At 38.8% G+C, this 20,004-nt stretch overlaps 1 protein-coding gene across 2 annotated transcripts in view; it reads left to right on the forward strand.

Moving 5' to 3' along the window:
* The first annotated feature begins 5,606 nt into the window (after positions 1-5,606).
* Positions 5,607-20,004, forward strand: part of alms1 (ALMS1 centrosome and basal body associated protein) — a 29,205-nt gene continuing 14,807 nt past the window's right edge. For both annotated transcript variants that reach the window (XM_041274409.1, XM_041275215.1), the window contains exons 1-8: positions 5,607-5,664; positions 7,209-7,352; positions 8,490-8,676; positions 9,033-9,153; positions 9,646-11,935; positions 12,293-12,434; positions 12,645-13,955; positions 14,679-14,809. In XM_041274409.1, the coding sequence (XP_041130343.1) occupies positions 5,626-5,664; positions 7,209-7,352; positions 8,490-8,676; positions 9,033-9,153; positions 9,646-11,935; positions 12,293-12,434; positions 12,645-13,955; positions 14,679-14,809 (4,365 nt within the window). In that variant the 5' untranslated portion in view covers positions 5,607-5,625. The remainder of the gene's footprint in view (positions 5,665-7,208; positions 7,353-8,489; positions 8,677-9,032; positions 9,154-9,645; positions 11,936-12,292; positions 12,435-12,644; positions 13,956-14,678; positions 14,810-20,004) is intronic.

The following is a 20,004-nucleotide window of genomic DNA, read 5'->3' on the forward strand; positions in this document are numbered from 1 at the left end:
CACCGACTGATAAAATGGATTAGAGAAACAGCAGACGAGTAATAAAAGCTGCAAGTCCTGTTGCATATTTAAACGCTTACACTTTGCAGTGTGCCAATAATTCCCTCAGCCACTCGTCTCTGCCATTGTTGCTTGGAATAAATAGCAGCCAGCCTTCCTCCGCTTTCTCCCACAAACCACTAAAATGTGCAACTGTACACACCGGATATAAAGGTTTTACTCAGCCAGTCAAGGAAATTAAAACCCAGTGTTTACCAGCCATTTGTAGCTTTCTTACAAGCAGGGGTTATTGTAAGCAAAAAGGTAACAGGATCTTATAATTAAGGAAGGGGAGGATAGCATTTGTGTTTCTAGACCTAGCGTGCTGGCCTTCATTTACAGTAGCTCTCATATACTTGAAGTGCTCACGTGCTTGTGGATGTCGCGAGTTTCGTGACAGGAGCGCCGTTTGAGTTGTGATGTAAAACAAACTTGATATTTGCTTAGTCATACATAACATCTCCTAAAATGTATCGCTACAGTACCCTTTTGTCATGCAATTAATTCAACCAGATTTTTTAAAATGTATTTATGTATTTATTTATTTGATTGTACGTGTACATATTTTGTTTTATTTTCTGTTTTCATGTTCAAAATTTAACAGCTGTTTACTTCTCGTCTGACAAAAAGTTTCCGGATCTCATCCGGTACAAATAAGCGCCAGTCTCTTTATCAAGGGACAGTTTTCCAGGATCTAAAACTGAGCAATAAAGTCAACGTAAGTGAAACTTTTCAAACTTGAAACCCGTAGTTTCAGGACCAGAGGATGCATTTGGAAGTTGAGGATGCTTTTACTTTATGACACTTTGGGCTTTAATCATATAAACCTCTGTAAAGTTATGTAGAGCAGAGCTGAATAAAGAATCGTGAAAGCATGGTAAAACACAAGCACTGTATTGTAAAGAACACGGAGGGATGGTAAAGTATACAACAAGACAGGTAAAACCAGGTTAAACTATGGTAAATGCATAGTGCATGTATAACTGAAGCATGCTAAAATATATACATGATTTTTAATAAAAAAAAATGATTTTTTTTTTTTTTTTGGATTTGCACAAATTATTTTAAAATGATTAATTTCAGGACGTTTTGGACAAAAGCCCTTCAGCTTTGTAGAAAGACAAGTAAACACAGTGCAGTAAACTAACATAAATAACAAGTTTATTACACTTTGTTAACTTTTCTTAATACATTTACATTACAGTTATATACCACCTTTCATACATATTATTCTATTATAATGATGTATTTACTTGGTAGACTCTGTTATCCAAGGCAACTTGCAGGTGTTACTTTCTGGAAAAAATTAAGACCACTGCAAAATTATCAGTTTCTCTGGTTTTACTATTTATAGGTATGTGTTTGGGTAAAATGAACATTTTTGTTTTATTCTATAAACTACTGACAACATTTCTCCCAAATTCCAAATAAAAATATTGTCATTTAGAGCATTTATTTGCAGAAAATGACAACTGGTCAAAATAACAAAAAAGATGCAGTGTTGTCAGACCTCGAATAATGCAAAGAAAATAAGTTCATATTCATTTTTAAACAACACAATACTAATGTTTTAACTTAGGAAGAGTTCAGAAATCAATATTTGGTGGAATAACCCTGATTTTCAAGTACACCTTTCATGCGTCTTGGCATGCTCTCCACCAGTCTTTCACATTGATGTTGGGTGACTTTATGCCACTCCTGGCACAAAAATTCAAACAGCTTGGCTTTGTTTGATGGCTTGTGACCATCCATCTTCCTCTTGATCACATTCCAGAGGTATTCAATGGGGTTCAGGTCTGGAGATTGGGCTGGCCATGACAGGGTCTTGATCTGGTGGTCCTCCATCCACACCTTGATTGACCTGGCTGTGTGGCATGGAGCATTGTCCTGCTGGAAAAACCAATCCTCAGAGTTGGGGAACATTGTCAGAGCAGAAGGAAGCAAGTTTTCTTCCAGGACAACCTTGTACTTGGCTTGATTCATGCCAAAGCTGCCCGATTCCAGCCTTGCTGAAGCACCCCCAGATCATCACCGATCCTCCACCACATTTCACAGTGGGTGCGAGACACTGTGGCTTGCAGGCCTCTCCAGGTCTCCGTCTAACCATTAGACGACCAGGTGTTGGGCAAAGCTGAAAATTGGACTCATCTGGGAGTACTTCAGCAAGGCTGGAATCGGGCAGATCTGTCTTTGTGAAGGGCGCATGAATCAAGCCAAGTACAAGGTTGTCCTGGAAGGAAACTTGCTATATATAAGGTTTGTTTAGAAGTCGTTTATTGAACCAGAGGAATGAAGACGGCAGACTGTGTCATCCCTGGCATTGTGAATTACGCACATCAAGCGCCTGTTTCATATTGCACACTGAATTTGATATGTTTAATGAAGTATTAAACTGACTTTTGTATTGAGCAAATCATTCTTGGTTAATCCAAAAATAAAGCTCACACCAGTGAGCCAGTTAACACCTCTAACAGCACATGGTGGGTTGTTTTAGTGTACTTTTGTGTGCATACATACTTCCAATTTTAAAGAGAAATGAGCTTGTAATTTCCTTTTCTTCACTTTGTATAGACCCTTACCTTTGCAAGGGGCTATACCGCGGGAGATTAAATATATCTCTGGAGAACCGCTTAGATGATTGTCATAAAACTTGGTACTTACGTTATTTATTTATTTGATGAACAAATCTGATTCCAGGGCTATACGGGGTTCCTATCTGTTCGTACATCCATACATCTGTATGTCAAACATTTATTTTTTCAGATATCTATTGTCATGAAGCTTGGTAGTCAAATATTTAGCAAGCGTTATTGAGAGTATCAGATTCTGGGGATATTGGTTTCTGTTACATTTTTTGCATATACATGCATCTGGATAATCTTTGAGTTTAACTTCAGTTAACAGCAATACCTTAAACTCAATCCTAATCAACAGGAAGCCGGTGCAAGGCTGCCAATTCAGGGGTAATGTGTTCATACTTCTTTGCTCTTCTAAACACTGGCAGCAGCATTTTGAACAAGCTGCAATCCAGATAAAACACAACTTGAAATAGCAGAGACAAGAGCACTGCAATAATCAGTCCTCGATGTTACAAAGACATGCATCGGTCTCTCTGCCAGCAATAGAGAATGTCTTGGTTTCGTAATGTTTCTAAAATGAAAAAAGACACTAATGTGTAGCTCGAATGAAAGATCTCCATCAAAAATGACACCCATATGTCATGGTCATTAACCTTTTCATCATTCTTATAACTCATTTTGAATTAACAGCACTGATGGGGGGGTTGCAATGTATTACTGTCATACCTCTTACAATTACTCAAGGAGTGTATGCAGCCTAGAGTTGGTCACAATTTAAATTTAACAGGCTTAGAGACAAGATTAGTCAAACAAAGTGCCAATATAGCTTTAATTTACTGCCAGAATTTAAAGAAAGAAAAATGATGGCGGTTCGTGTGCAAACAGGCAATATACAAGTAGGTACTGTGCAAACTGACAATTTCTTTAGAGAACGCCCAGGCCCAAAAAGCATGGTATAGATTTTTGTATAATCATGGCAGTAATAGTACAACACAAATCAAATAACATAAACATTCAAACTAATTAAAAATACATTACATAATAAAAAGATCAAATCAAGTGATAGAAAAACTGTGCAACTCTAATATCAATAGTGCTTATAAAATGGCTACATTTAAAAAAAAAAAAACACAAACTACCTTTTTTAAGGAAAAAAAAAGTATATTATTTTTCCTTCCACTGAGAAAAAATAGTCCCTGAGGAGTGTTTGATTGTAACATATATATTGTACTTTGTTTTTTGCCATAAACATTACATTGAACGTTGTCATTTACAGCAAAATTTTTCGAGATGCAGTGACATTTGTGAATTGAAAGCACAATTCCCACATCTAAGGGAGGATTCAAGGAACAGCCGGGCTGCCACTCGAGGGACGGGCTTCTGAGTGTGTATTTCATTTATTTATTTATTTATTTATTTGGTAAGAAATGATCATGTTTACGCTTTGCGGTCTTCAGTAGAAGCTGACCAATAATTTCTGAGTTTGTTTTCACACCGATGCTGGTCACCGTTATAATTTCCCTAGATTGTAAACCAGCATAGATGATAAGTGGACTGAACAGCTCCCGTGTGAGTTTGCGCAGTGCGGCAGTCCTTCCAGTCCGCGGCGAGCACAATTGTTTAAAAGCCTAACGGTTGTATCAGCAGAGAGCAGGAGAGATTTTAATTTTGTTTTAAATAGGTTTCTGAAATCGGAGGGTAGCGGTGTCGAGTTTAAAGATTGCATACTCGCTAGTCAGTTTTATAAGACGATAATTAGTTTAATAAGTAGATGCAGCTGCTGCATATACAGTATTACATACTGAGTGAAATTGCGTGGTGATTTCTCAGATAGCTTTTGAATAGTGTTACTGCTACTGCGTGCCTCAGAGAGTCTTCTTTGTTCTGTTCTCTGACTAAATACACAGTATATTTGTCATTTTTTTTGTAATTCTTAGTGACATAGATGAAAAAAAAATGCTGTGATTTAAATGTTGTTTCAGTTGTAAGTTGTATGGATCGTGTTCAGCCAATCACAGCACTTAATTTATCCAAGCCATTTTAAAACTACTAACCCATTAAGTTATTGTCGTTATTTGAGGAAAGGCTGCTTTGTAATTATTTGGAGCATTTACCTGTTATGTTAATCTTTTCTTTAATTATGTGTTATGATAACTTACTCTGATTTTGTTAAACACAAAAGTTAAGTTTAAATGTAATGTTAATTTATTAAATTATATAAATATAGCTCGTGTTCTGATTTTTTTAAAGACCAAAATAATTGAGTACTTGACGTCTTAACTGAATATCATTTCAGATACTGCTGTACGTGCAAAAATATCTTACATATGTATCACAACGAATAAAGTGTGTAAAGAAATATGCGTTTATCAAAATGTATATACTAGTTTTACATTAACCCTCCACATACCAAGACAAGCCAAGTCAGAAAAAGCACGTGTTGAGACCATCAGACCCATTCCATGAGCTGAATATGAACCCTGTAAAATGTAAAATATGCTACATTTTCGAGATACCTACACTGCCCTCATGCCTGTATCGTTGGTAGAGTGTGTTCTAATGAAAGTACCGCCATCTCAAAAAACAACTTGCACTCAGGTTATTAATCCTCACCATGGTTTAGTTCATCTTTCTTCTCTCACGGTATAACACTACAGGATTTTAACAATGTTAGACAGAGAGTAAATTATTCACTCTCTTATTCACACATTTGTGCAAAGTTGACACCTCTTCTTTACAGTTCTGTTCTTGTGCAAACCTAGTGAGCTGGTAAATGTTTTGTAAATAATGTATGGCCCGAAGTCTCTTTAAATTCCAGCTAATAAAGCTTTTGCTTGTGCTTTTTTCTCCTATCCAGCAGAAGTCGCCATCTAACTATTGTTTCCCCACACTGCTTTTGAATCTCCCGCTCGAGTTTCCGGGCTTTCGCTTAGCGTCCTTAGCTACGGTGCTTGTAGACCAGCGCAGACCTTAGTACGCATGCGGCAGTCAGTTACAGAGCAACAACATGGAGCTGCACGAAGTAGAGGAGAGCAGCGACAGCTCAGTAAGTGTAAAATAATAATGAATTTGAATTAACGTAACCTTGTTTATACGTCGTTAGGGATGAAGATAATTTAGTTATATTTATGGATATGAAATGCTGGTGCAACCAGAATTATTCTAAATTTGCGACGTGCGGATAAGGTTAGATTTATTAGAGCCACAGTCTGTAGTGTAGTTTAAGAATTTGAATTGATACGATACAGAAAGACATTACACATGTATCTTTATCACATATTTAAAACGAGTTGTACATGTTGCATGGTTACATTATTTCTACTAGTGGAGTAAACTCTCAGTTGATTGAATACATGAAATAATACATCGTTTATTTCAAATAATGCACAGACATATTCGTCCATGTTATTTCAAATCTGCGCCATCTGTTGCCGGATGCATTAATCTGTGTCGGTTTAACATGTAAGGATAGATATCGCATGCACATAATCCTATATATGTAAATAATAATAATAATAATAATAATAGTTCTATTAAATGTGAGGTAATCACAGTTTACACCCCTGCATTTAGTATAGCTAATTACCGAAATATTTAATGCCCAAAACTCTGCCATATTGTTTTATATTCTGCTCACATTCCGTTTTTAAAAATGTGCTTCTCTCACCGGCAGAGATTAAAAACTGTAAATGTAAGCGTTCAGTTGTGAGCTTGTCTTTATTGCTAGCAGTGTACCATTCTGTTCTATGATGGTTGCTAGGAAGTCTGTTACAAGTGCTATGGTAACCAGACGCCTGGGCTCTAGCTTGGCTCTCAAATTTAATTAAGTCTCCTGCAGTTTAAGATGTGCCAATTTTAGAAAATTCCAAATAAAATCGTTCTTTTTAAAAGTTACATGAAGAGATTGCATGTGTTTTTGACAGGTTTACAGAGCTGGAATCCCTCAGTAATTGCATGGTGTCTGCATCACAAAATAATCATTTCCTATAGGTCCACACTGCATAAGCCTGTCAGAAAAAAAGATTGCATTTGGTAAACTGGTTGCACCTGTGAAGAAAACTGAATTAATCAGAATTTTACATTTTGAACACCTTATTTCAATTTAGCCCATGCCTATATGAGTGTATTATGTAATGAGATGCAATGGAAACTATAATGAGAACCAAAATGGAAAATTACCTATAATGTATCAGTATCGTGGGAGACAGTCAGCATGGTTTTAGGAAAGGCAGATCGTGTCTAGCTAACCTGCTTGATTTTTTTGAGGATGCAACATTGACAATGGATAATTGCAAAGCATGTGACATGGTTTATTTAGATTTCCAGAAAGCTTTAACAAAGTCCTGCATAAAAGATTAATTCTAAAACTGAACGCAGTAGGGATTCAGGGAAATGCATGCACATGGATTAGGGAGTGGTTAACATGTAGAAAAAAAAAAATACTGATTAGAGGAGAAACCTCAAAATGGAGCGAAGTAACCAGTGGAGTACCACAGGAATCAGTATTAACACAAGAAGATGTTTCCCCTGCAGGTGTATCCAGGATAAAAGAATAAGATTCAGTGATGTGTTTATCTCCTTGTTTTTCAGCCCATTGCCACAACGCCTACATTGCCCCGATACAGTCGCACAGAGGAGTTGATGAGCCAAAGCAGCAGCCCTGGCAGTGGGACCCACGTATCCAGCACCAGTGGATTCTCTTTGGGAGAGGCCATTGTGCAGAGCGCCAAACAGGTACCCATGTATTTTTGCATATACTTTAATATATATTTCAAGTTCTGTGTTAGGCTGCAGCTGCATTAATAATGCAGTGTTCCTCATAATAACCCCCCTCTCAACTCAAAATAATGAATTACTGGCTAACTTCACTATAACGAACCCCCATGGGACCTGGAAAGAAATGTTCGTTATAGCAGGGTATTCGTTATAAAAGGGTTTGGCAATTTGCTGCATCAGAATAATGAAGAAGTGCCCAATTTGAATTGAACATAAATATGTTGTAATTTTATGAAGATTTGTTCACTTTGATCAGCTTTTAAATGGTATGTTTATGAGAAAACAGTAAAGAAATGAAAAAGGAAAGAATGTACGCTTTCATGCTGAATACAGTAATTACGTGTCCTTTCTCTTGAAACAAAAATATCCAGAGTAGATTGCTTTATATTTTTTTGTGCTTTTCTCAATGCACTGTTTGCAGTTGCCTCCTCATGCCTGTTGCCTGCTTGCAGTTTGTGTGAAGATGGTGGACAGGCAACACTTGCATACGTCATGCATGAGTCACACTACAATAAGTTATCTTTGAATTAACCTTATATTTGACTTAGCCAACCAAGGTCTTTGTTTTCACTGAGAGAATAACACATTCACACTGGAAAAAGTTCAGTGTCAGTCAGTACTGAGATCTTTGTATCCGGGTCGATCCTGTACGTGATCGTTCTAATAGGGCAAATTTCCATTGAAAAAATCAGTTCTTGCTGTTTGGATTGATAAAGACAGAGTTTGTTATAGTGAAGTTAGCCTCTACTTGCAACCTACGTGACTGTCACAGGAGAAGGTTTAGGCAAGATTCAGTGACTTGTGTGATATATATATAAAAAAAGTATATAAAGTAGATGCCGGTTATTAGCAACCCTAATAAAGAGATATATATACACACTATATTTTTTATGAAAAAGTCTGTTTTGTATGTTCAAGGACATTCTTTTCTTTAAATGCTAACGTGTACCCTGTTGGTAACGTGTGTTTTAAGCTTTAAGAAATATGCTGGTAGTTTTGGCACAATTTACAATGATCCCCAGCTTTCAACCAAGCTCTGTTAAGCATTACCCAGCTAACTTTAAACTGGAGGTTTTGGGGTTTTATGTGTTTCAGGGTATGGAGACCTGGTACCAGTTGCCAGCGGAGGATAATGTTAGCCAGCTCACCGCAGCATCAATGAGCAGGCTGGGCGCAGAACACACAGGGAGCGAGTTAGCCACTCTCGAGGAAGGGATGATAACAGTGAGCGAGGGCATGAAAAAGCTACGAGCTGGAAGCAGATCAAACACTCCCCAGCTCGGTACATAAAAACATTATATTACATCCTTCCTTGTCATTTCATTTTATTTCATTGCTTAATGTTGCTACAGTAGCATTGCAAACACAGTGAGCCAGCTTTGGATCAGATACATTGGTTCTCTGTGGGAATGTTGGCAGCTTAGTACTGGGAAGAGATGGATGCCATCAACCGTGCAAACCCCATAAACACTTACTGTAGAGTTCACTCCAAGATCAGTGCGATGATATAGTTCAGTGATAAGTGTGCGGACTGTTTTTACATTCAGAGCTATTTGTAAACATGTGTGCCCTGAGTTTTTAGTATGGAAGATTTGTTTTATTTATTTATTTCTCAGATTATGCTCCTTTTCTTCACAGAATTTCAGGATAGTCACCTGTCTCCTACTCTTCCATTACTTGCTGTATACTCTACTAAAGGTCAAAGTCTGTCTGATGATACCTTCTTTCAACGCACAGAACTGGATTTTGCTCCCCTTAGGTAAAACTCAGATTTTAAATAGCACAGTACATTGGCAGCTCAGTCTGTCATCAGTGATATCTATGTATATATTGTATATATATATATATATATATATATATATATATATATATATATATAATATATATATATCATATTTTTTGCGAACTATTTAAACGCTATATCAGTACTATGCTGAGGAAGTACAGTAGCCTAAATAAGTGTGTTTTCCTGTCTGCATTGAGATTATGACTTAAGGCTTTCAATTATCAAAGCTTTCATTTGACTGGTGGTATCCAGGGTTGGTTAGGTTGATCAATGCTAAGCTAACAAAGTACTGTACAGATGAGTTAGAGTCAGCATAGATATCCAGCCCACTGTGCGGCTTACATTCAACATTCACAAGACCCTACACTAAAAACATATTTTAATAATATATAGTTAAATAAAAAGTGCAGACGGTAGTTCGTTTGTTTAGCTATACAATTAAGTTTTTTGCTTCATTTATTTCAGAGAATCTCCAGATGTTTCTGGTCTGTCTGAAAGGTTCACAAGACCACTCCAAATCAGCGACGCTGTGCAGCTTGCAGCCACAGAAGTCTCTACAGATTTCTCTCTGTCCCAGCACCCGCTGGCCATTCGCACAGCTTGTGCAGATGATGCAAGCAGCGTGTGCTCTTTATCCCAGCACACTATATCGCCTGCCTCTATGGATGAAGCAGATGAGCTCAAAAGAGATGCTAAAGAAGAGCTGTTTGCTCCTCTGGAGGAAGACCAACATTCTAAACCTCCAGAGTCTCAACCTGGAGCTGAATATCAGAATAGTCAAGCTCGTGCTGGGGAATATTCATCACTTGTTTTTCTCAAGGAGAACATGTTTAAGGCCTCATTTGACGATGATGCTACCTTTTTAGATAGTAGTGTTCCTGCTCCACTCCTAATGGAGCTCCTGGAAAAAGAGGTTGGATTGTCCAGCAGTGGTAGTTCTTCTCATAGGACTTTGTCTTCCAGTGTACCCCAGATAGATCAAGAAGTGAATTTGCAACCAACTGTTTATACTGACAACACTGAAAAGAGTAATTCTGATGCAAATCCAGCAGAACAGCTGGAAGATGTGGTGGTACCAAAACTTGATCTCTCCAGAAGCTCTTCAGGTTTTTCAGATAAGGAGATATTTAAAACCCCACGAGATTCAGCACCTACAAGAACTTCAGTCTCATCTACAACATCAACACCTAGGGCTATAGAGAAAAGTGATTTAAATGAGTCACGTAGGTCTGAACTGTCCAATATTACCACAAGGTCTTGGCATGGCAAGTCAGATGAAGAGATATCCATTGCTCTACGTAAGCAGCTGTGTTCTGAGATCTTGCAAAAACGGCAGACTCTGTCAGGTTCCTCCAAACTAGAGAATATAAGTGATCCTCAGCAACCAACCTGCCATCCAGTCACCCCCAACACAGGCTCCTTGGGAACATACAGTGGAAAGGACAGCACAATTGTAGAAGTGCAGACTGGTCTTGGCAACGGTGAATTAACTGCATCATCGGGTTGCAGCTTTGAGCGAGGATATAAAGAGAGCGATCTGTCTTCGTCAGTCAGTCACACCACTTTTGGCGGCTCCTTTCTTAGATCGCTTGCACAACCTGTTTCTCAGTCGACTCCAGGGGTGTTTCCAAACGTACCCAGGGCCACTGTGCGTCCAGCTACCGGCAAGCTCACTCCAGTTGAATCAAAGCATGAAGTGTCTTTGCCTTCCACTGATGTACAGCAAAGTGTCTCCTCCAAAATTACTCTTGCCCCATCCATCAACAAAGACTTAATTGAACCAGCTGGTCAGAGGAGTAGCACCAAAGGCAGTGAAGTGTTAAGTGCTGCGTCACTTTGTAACAAAAGAAAGGTTAGTTCTCTGCCCACTCTGAATTATATAGAGAAAGTAGGAGCATGGAATGTAACTCAGACTTCAGGTAAAACTACTTTCGACAACCTGGCCTTGTGTGGTTTCACAGGCGTGTCCCCCAAGAAGAAGGCTTTCAGTGCCATTGCTGATTCATTAAACCAGATTTTTTCCCGGCAGAACAGTGGCAAGTCATCGCCACAGTTGCCCACATCACAAGAGAGCTTCCGCAGTCCTAGAAGGAACCTTGCTGCTTCTTTTTCTGGAGGTTCGACTCCAGCTACAGAGCAGTCCGGAAGCAAAGAAGCTCTCGAAAGAAGGTCTTTGAGCAGGTCTTTGTCTTGTACTTCCGTTGGTACTGCAAGAAAACAGATTCAACAAGCTGGGGACCCTCAAACAAGGAAGAATGAAGGTCTTCAGAATGCACAAAATCTGGATGCTGCTGTAAAAGCTGGTGCAGATGGAAGCTCAGTAGAGTCTGTTTTAATGCAGGTTAAGGAGACCTCTGAAAGGAGAAGTGCACATGTGGAGGATAGGAATAGTGTGTCGGATAACAGAAAAACAGCCAGTCCCAGTGAAACTGCTAGCCCAGTGGAGAAGGATCGCTTCTGCTCAGAAGACAAAGTTATTGGCTCAGACCCTAAGGAATCGGATAAGTTGCAGGGTTCACAGCCATCTTTCAAAATCACCATTGACAGATTCAGCGATGTCTCTCCAAGCGATGGTGCCTGTGTTAGTTCTCGGGAAATGAGCCGCATTGGTGAGCAGACACTGTCCCCGTCCACAGGGGCTGTTTCAGCCTTCTCTCCCAGTAGTTTGGAAGTAGATAACTATGCCCCTTACTGGGCCACAAATCCAACATCTCCAGCCAAGAGCACAGAATTGAACTTTGAAGAAAGAATTCCTGTAAGTAGTGTTTTGCTGTGCACCACTGGAAAGACATGCTGTCTATAAAGTAACTATTAACCCAAACCAGTTCTATAAAAATGAAATTGTATATGTCTTTTTCTTTTTTTTAAATTACAATGATTAGTCTGTATTGTCATATGCCATGAAACATTTTTTTTTTGTCTCTCATTCTCAATTTAGGGGGAAAAGTCATTGCTTAACAATATCCGATATTGATATAGCTAATTATCCTATTTAAAATTATTATTAAAAAACATAAAAAAGAATAAGCCACACATCATGAATCTGTAGTATAATGTCAAGGTTAACTTAAACCATGCAGTTTATATTAATTTCTTATTCATACTATTATAGGTCTACCTTCGCAACCTTGGGATCGACCAATCGCCGTCTGCAATACTTAACCCATTTGCACCAAGAGGGCCAATCAGAGAGCCAGAATTTTCGATGAAAGGGTCTATTTGCACGCCAACAAAAAGTGTACAGCAGTCAGAAGGTAAGATGGTAAATGGACTGTTTTGAAAACCTGCAATCATTCATTCATCTGAACAGTCAAATAACTACATCCATTAAAATGATATTCCATTTAAACAATTTGAAATGGAGCCATTTATGTTCAAGGTCATGAAAACCAGAACCTTTGATATCACATTCAATTAATCAATCGACCAATTACATTTTTTTTTTCATTTTACTTTTATTTTAGGAGGTAGTCCAATGAAGGGAGATTTCTCTCAATCAAGCATATTCTCTATTAACTCCACGCTTAGCATGTCCATCCCTATGGGCTCCGATATAGACAGCGATACTCCTGTACCTGCTGAGTTCTCTGTGCAGGAAGCTCTCAGGTCTTCTATTGAAAGACCAGTCAGCCAGTGCAGCCTTCAGACGGCTTTCCATCCTTTAGACCGCTCATTAGATGTCCCACCCCAGCAACCTTCTCAGGCCACCTCTGATCAGAAAAAGTCCAAAGACGCTGAGCCTCTACCAGCCTCGGAGCCCAGCAGCCCACATCTGAATGACAGCGGGAATCTAATTTCAACACGCGTTAAGAACCTCATCGACAAGTTTGAATCCAGTGCAGGCAATGCAACTTCAGATAGTTTGCCTTCGAGTCCTTTGGCTGACAAAGACTGTCAAGCCGGGCTCAGAGATGCACAAGCAGAAGAAGCCTCATGGTTGGCCACTGAAGCAAGTTGTCGAGGCCTGGATCTAAGAGACGACTCTTTCGTTGGGTCCAAAACCCTGCAAGAGATCCGAAAGCTTTTGGGCGAGGCAGAGAACGTTGTGTCCGGCAGGTCCTCCTTTTCATCCCTGTCTGCATCCTTAAAGGGATCAGATGACTTTTCATCATTCCTGCATAGGAAGTTAGACAGCTTTCAAGACTCGTTTACTTCTACTGTGGATAACAAGGAGAGCGAGTCATCGCTGCTGTGGAGGAAGTCCTCTTCAGAGTCCATGTTGACATTGGATGGACTGAAAGACAGCTCTCGGAAGGATAGCTCTCTGCAGCCTATCGCAACTTCCCACAGGGATTCCTCTGGATCCCACTTGTGTGATGCCAGTGGACAAATCTGTGTAAGCAAAGATGTTGAGTGGGTGCCTCTTGGAGAGCTCCCCTGGGAAGCTGTGCAACCATCCTTCACAGCCAAAACCAGAAGGCGATCTGAGCCAGAAGGCTGCAGTGAAGCCATCCAGAAAAAAGTGGCCCCTACCAGCATTGCTCTCATGAGGCTCCCCAGAGATATCAGCCAGGAGGTGGACGATGGTCGTGATCTTGCACAAGAGCTCGCAGGGAGGTTCCCAACAGCAACACCTGAGGATATTGAAACTGTTCCGAAAATGACTCCTCATGTGTCTGACCTAAAGGAAGGTGAAAAGGTAACAGCAATTGACGACAGCAGCAGTGTTGATTCTCTGGCTGCACGGGTTGCCACCCTCCTTAAAGATGAGTCTCCAGCGACAATGGCATCCAGCATTATAACTGAGGCAGATGAGGAGGAACGCAAAGCACGTGGTAAGATACGCAACAGTAGAAGTTATGTTATTATGTTAGCTGGAATCTGGTTCTGACACAGTGAAAGTTAATTTTCTTGTTCTCTCTATTACAGTACTACAAAAAAAAAAGTTTCCTCTTGGTACAAATGTATGCATGGTTCAGTGTTTAAAGTTACGATTGAAATGTGTCAAATTTATTTTTGCTTTGAAATAAAAGGATATGATTAACGCCAATATTTAGAAACCGCTCTTAAGTATTGATAACCTAAGTAAAATTTTATTTCTCGTTGTTAAGTGAGCACCAGCTATTAAGCGTTTCTTCGGAATATTCCTTGCTGCAAAACTGGAGCCACCCTAGCCCATAAAGGGTGTCCAACAGGAATGCAGTATTTTGTGCGAGCTCTGTACTTCCCTGCCGTTCTTTGAATTATGGGCCAACTGCACTTGGATTTCAAGTACTGTACTGTTACCCAGTGGGTATAATTTACCAAAATAATTCAATAATGTGTATGCTGTATATTAATACCGATATGTTGTATGTACTTTAGATATCAGACTAGTCATACAATTTAGAAGCTGACCAGAGTGTGTTAGTGGCTTAGGGAATTGAAACAAATCTGTTCAAGGTTCTGATTCAATTTAAACCACAAGGCCAGACATCCTGTACCTGGCTGCTACAATAACCCACTTCTTTATTATTCTGTTTTTTTGATTCAGTCAAACATGCCTCTTCTTTTCTCAGACTGGATGAAACTAAAGCTAGCAGAGGAACAGCCTGAGCCCTTGGAATTGGGTAAAGAGGACCGGCTGAGAATCGAAGAAATTAAAACGGAGCTCTTGCAAAACACCAAGAACAAAAATACAACCACAAAGGTGTGTGTTCATATATATATAGTCCAGAATAATGGTTAACCTGTTATTTACAACCAGCATTTTAATGAACGTTTTTATTTTTGTCATACCCCTACGTTGTTATTTTTCAGTAAACTTGTCATATACAGTATAATCCAATATTCCTGACTGGTGGACTTCACTGCGTTGGCATTTTACTGGACAGTCACATGCAATTCATGGGTGTTATTTTCATACTGCAGTCATGTCAAAGTATGTGCCTGCTTGAAACAGAAACCTGTCATTCTCATTCTTTGTGCTGTGAATCTTTTTTTTCAACGATGAAGGGAGCAAGCCCAGACTTGTTTTAAATAATAGTTTGCTTTGGCAACCATTGAAAACAAATTAATTGTATTTTACAGTATATTTAAGCTTCCTTTTGTCTGTGCTTATTTTGTAACAATTGGCAGGCTTTGTGCAGATGACTGTGTGTAAAAGGGAATGGTCCAGTTCTTTCTGTTATTGCCGGAAGCCTTCTTCCAGTTTCTGTCGATTTGTGTTGAAAACTTCCTGGAAACTTCTTAGGTCTGAAAGCCTTGATGGGAATCGTGGTGTGCACTATACAATACCTGCAGTAATGAGCTGTACAGCAGTCATAAGGCATTTAATAGTGGGGAGGAGGGGGGATATTAATAACATTATTTCAGTGTGTTTGTTTTATCAATGGCAGGGTCTGCCAGCCGGGATACTTGTTAGTTACTGCTGAAGGTAATTCATCAGAAGTGATGCTTGATTGAGCATGGGATGCTAAGATTTTCAGAGCATGTATGCTTTGTTTTCAGATCGTAGGATTCTTTATTGAATTCTGTGCAAGACTAGGATTTGTTAGTTGTTTACTGAATGAGCTTCCCTCTGAAAGTAATGACCCCTCTTTATAGCATGAGTTTGCAGTGGAACCTGTTTAGAGGTTGGTGTGTTGTGCTGAGAGTATCCCTATACTTTGTAGAGATGTGTTTTGTTTCTGGATTGTTCATTTGCCTTAAGAAAAAAAGAAAAAAATGCTGCAGAAGAAACTGGTAAGATTAAATTTATCCATTCATAATTTTTTACTGTTACTTTAAATTAGAAAACTATTTAACAGAGTGCTTTTAATTCAGGGTGCGTTTTTATTGTAATTTATATTATAATTACTACTACAACGTTTAGGGCCTATTATTTCTCTTTATAAAATAATGGATAACCAATTTTCTTTTTCTGTAAATTGTTGTTTATTCATTTATACACTTTAATCAACTAGTAAAGTAAAAAAAATAAATAATAACTATAATAATGGTATATAAATAAATAAATAAATAATGTGCTGGGACAACTATTCCAATAGTCAAATTAATATTTTTTGACATGTATTCGGATACAAAAATCAGATGTTCGTATTCTGCTACAAATGACAAAAATACCTTACACTTATTTACCGTCTCACCAGAATTTGCGCAACAGTTTAAAAAATGGCAAATGAAAAAGAGCTCCATGTGATAATTAATGAAAGTATATATATATATATATATATATATATATATATATATATAATATATATATATATATATAAAATAAAAAAAACAGGATCAGCACAGCAGCTCTTGAGCCTCTATTTAAAAGTTTTAGACAGCAAAAAGTAAACAAAACAGATGCGCGTGCATCCTTAAACCGGGTTTACACTGCACGACTTTTGCTGATCGCCGATTAGCTGAGGAGTCGGCGACTAATTAAAAAAAATCTGGGATAAATTGAGGTTGTCGGGGACAAAATGGTCGATAAATAAGTGTGAGCGGGTCTACGATGCCCCGTTATTAGCTTCTGTGATCTCCCGACGCTCTTACGACGTCCCGACAAATTTCAAACATGTGAGAAAACTTTAGTCCCAGACAAATCAATTAGTGAAGAGGGACTACGGGCTGATTTCTTGACGAAAGTTTCCAGCAGCCAATAGGACAAGCTAGCAACAATAGCAACGAAGAGAAAGGGTGTGCCCCTCTTTGACATAAGTGACATTTCCTATCATGATCGCTCATTGAAGGTACCTGGTAAGTAAATAATTGTTATAACTTGTTAACGCCAAAGCAGATACTATGTGTGGTAGTATGTGCTGTCCTGCCAATCAATTTCTACAGTCACTCGTATTCGATATCCCTTTCAAACCCCTACTGTATGCTTGTATTGCTAATGTATTCAAAATACGAGGAGGGGTGCGCATCTGTGTGTGTGTGTGAGAAATAGAAAGAATGTATATTACGTTGTTGCATATTTAAACCTATAACAAACTTGTAGTAGCCAACTATTAAAGATATATATGTTCAATAGCGCAACAGTCGCTCGTAGTACAAAATATTTATTAGTTTAAAAGCCTTCAAATTATTCATTAGAATTTGGTATTCTGATGAAGATCGCCTGACAGGCAATCTCACACGCCAATCTCTTAATCTAATAAATATTTTGTATTACAAGCGAGTGTTGCGGTTTTTGAACAGACTAGATTTTATTATTTTGGTTGCACCTCGATTCAAGTTGCATCATCAGTGCGTACTGGCCACGACTATTAAGCAAGTTGCGCGTCCAAATGGAGCTTCTCCAAGTTTTCTTCTTTTTTTTCTGTGCAAAAAGTCCACGATTCTCCCGAATGATATCTACGATTCTGCAATGAAAACAGGCACACTCCGGGACAAGATATCTCGTGTAGTGTGTGTAGCTTGCAATCCCCGATTTACAGTGAGAAATCGTAGCTCAATCGGTAGTGTGACTGGCGCTGGGTCTCCCGATTGCAAAAATCGTGCATTGTAAGCCCGGCTTTAGTGATCTCTATGGAATGCCATCTGGGACAAAAAAGCGTTGTGCTACTTTAGAGCTATTTCAGAATCTCATGGGACAGAAAAAAGTCAAGCATGTCATTCTGAAATGCCTCGCTTAACAAGTGCCAAACTTGCTGGAAATATTGCATAGTAATATGTATATATTACATATTTTTTATTGCGACTTTCTGTTATGTGGAATATATTAAATGAGAGCTAAAGCATGAGTTTTTCCCGTTCATTTTACAATGCCATTTCCACAGTTGTTTTGTTTGAAGTGTTTAACGTTAAATTGAAGTTTTTGATTGCTTGTTCAGCTACAAAAAGCCACAAGTAACCCTAAACATTATTATTTTATGAAAACGTGCCTATGTTCACTGTTACTGTGAAGAAATGGCAATGGCAAGGAATGGAAAGGAAAGTTAAAAAGCGGCTATTTATTTCAGGAATAAACAAAACAACATTTACTTGAACTGCGATTTGGCATGCTTTGTTTTGTAGTTAATTCACTGGGGTAAAGTAAGACCTACACAAAGTATTCTTTACTCCTGGGATATTTTTCTACGTGTTGCATATTGTAATGTCTTGCTGTAAAATAAAGCGCGCAGTCAGGGGCCATGGTCCCCTGCTGCTATGCTGTCTCTGCCACGAATATCCGAACGAATATTTAAATTATGAGCAAATATCTGAATATGAAAATCCTGTGTTTACCCCAGCACTAGTGTGTGTGTGTCTGTGTATATGTATATATATATATATATATATATATATATATATATATATATATATATATATATATATATACAGTACTGTGCAAAAATTAAGCAGGTGTGAAAAAATGCTGTAAAGTAAGAATGCTTTCAAAAATAGACATGTTAATAGTTTATATTTATCAATTAACAAAATGCAAAGTGAGTGAACAGAAGAAAAATCTACATCAAATCAATATTTGGTGTGACCACCCTTTGCCTTCAAAACAGCATCAATTCTTCTAGGTACACTTGCACACAGTTTTTGAAGGAACTCGGCAGGTAGGTTGGCCCAAACATCTTGGAGAACTAACCACAGTTCTTCTGTGGATTTAGGCAGCCTCAGTTGCTTTTCTCTCTTCATGTAATCCCAGACAGACTCGATGATGTTGAGATCAGGTCTCTGTGGGGGCCATACCATCACTTCCAGGACTCCTTGTTCTTCTTTACGCTGAAGATAGTTCTTATTGACTTTTGCTGTATGTTTGGGGTCGTTGTCATGCTGCAGAATATATTTGGGGCCAATCAGATGCCTCCTCGATGGTATTGCATGATGGATAAGTATCTGCCTGTACTTCTCAGCATTGAGGAGACCATTAATTCTGGCCAAATCCCCAACTCCATTTGCTGAAATGCAGCCCCAAACTTGCAAGGAACCTCCACCATGCTTCACTGTTGCCTGCAGACACTCATTGGTGTACCGCTCTCCAGCCCTTCGGCGAACAAACTGCCTTCTGCTACAGCCAAATATTTCACATTTTGACTCATAAGTCCAGAGCACCTGCTGCCATTTTTCTGCACCCCAGTTCCTGTGTTTTCGTGCATAGTTGAGTCGCTTGGCCTTGTTTCCACGTCGGAGGTATGGCTTTTCTGGCCACTTCTGACCAGACTTCTCCGGACAGTAGATGGGTGTACCAGCATCCCACTGTTTTCTGCCAATTCTTAGCTGAATGCACTGCTGGACATCTTCCGATTACGAAGGGAAGTAAGCATGATGTGTCTTTCATCTGCTGCAGTAAGTTTCCTTGGCCGACCACTGCGTCTACGGTCCTCAACGTTGCCCGTTTCTTTGTGCTTCTTCAAAAGATCCTGTCTGCCTTGAAATTTCTGCCTGGGAGAGACCTTGCTGATGCAGTATAACTACCTTGTGTCTTGTTGCTGTGCTCAGTCTTGCCATGGTGTATGACTTGACAGTAAACTGTCTTCAGCAACCTCACCTTGTTAGCTGAGTTTGGCTGTTCCTCACCCAGTTTTATTCCTCCTACACAGCTGTTTGTGTTTTAGTTTATGATTGTGTTTCAACCTACGTATTGAATTGATGATCATTAGCACCTGTTTGGTATAATTGTTTAATCATACACCTGACTGTATGCCTACAAAATCCCTGACTTTGTGCAAGTGTACCTAAAAGAATTGATGCTGTTTTGAAGGCAAAGGGTGGTCTCGCCAAATATGGTTTTGATTTAGATTTGTCTTCTGTTCACTCACTTTGCATTTAGTTAATTGATAAATATAAACTATTAACATGTCTATTTTTGAAAGCATTATTACTTTACAGCATTTTTTTCACACCTGCCTAAAACTTTTGCACAGTACTGTGTGTGTGTGTATATATATATATATATATATATATATATATATATAT

Source organism: Polyodon spathula, chromosome 1 (assembly GCF_017654505.1).
Source record: "Polyodon spathula isolate WHYD16114869_AA chromosome 1, ASM1765450v1, whole genome shotgun sequence".
NCBI lineage: Eukaryota > Metazoa > Chordata > Actinopteri > Acipenseriformes > Polyodontidae > Polyodon > Polyodon spathula.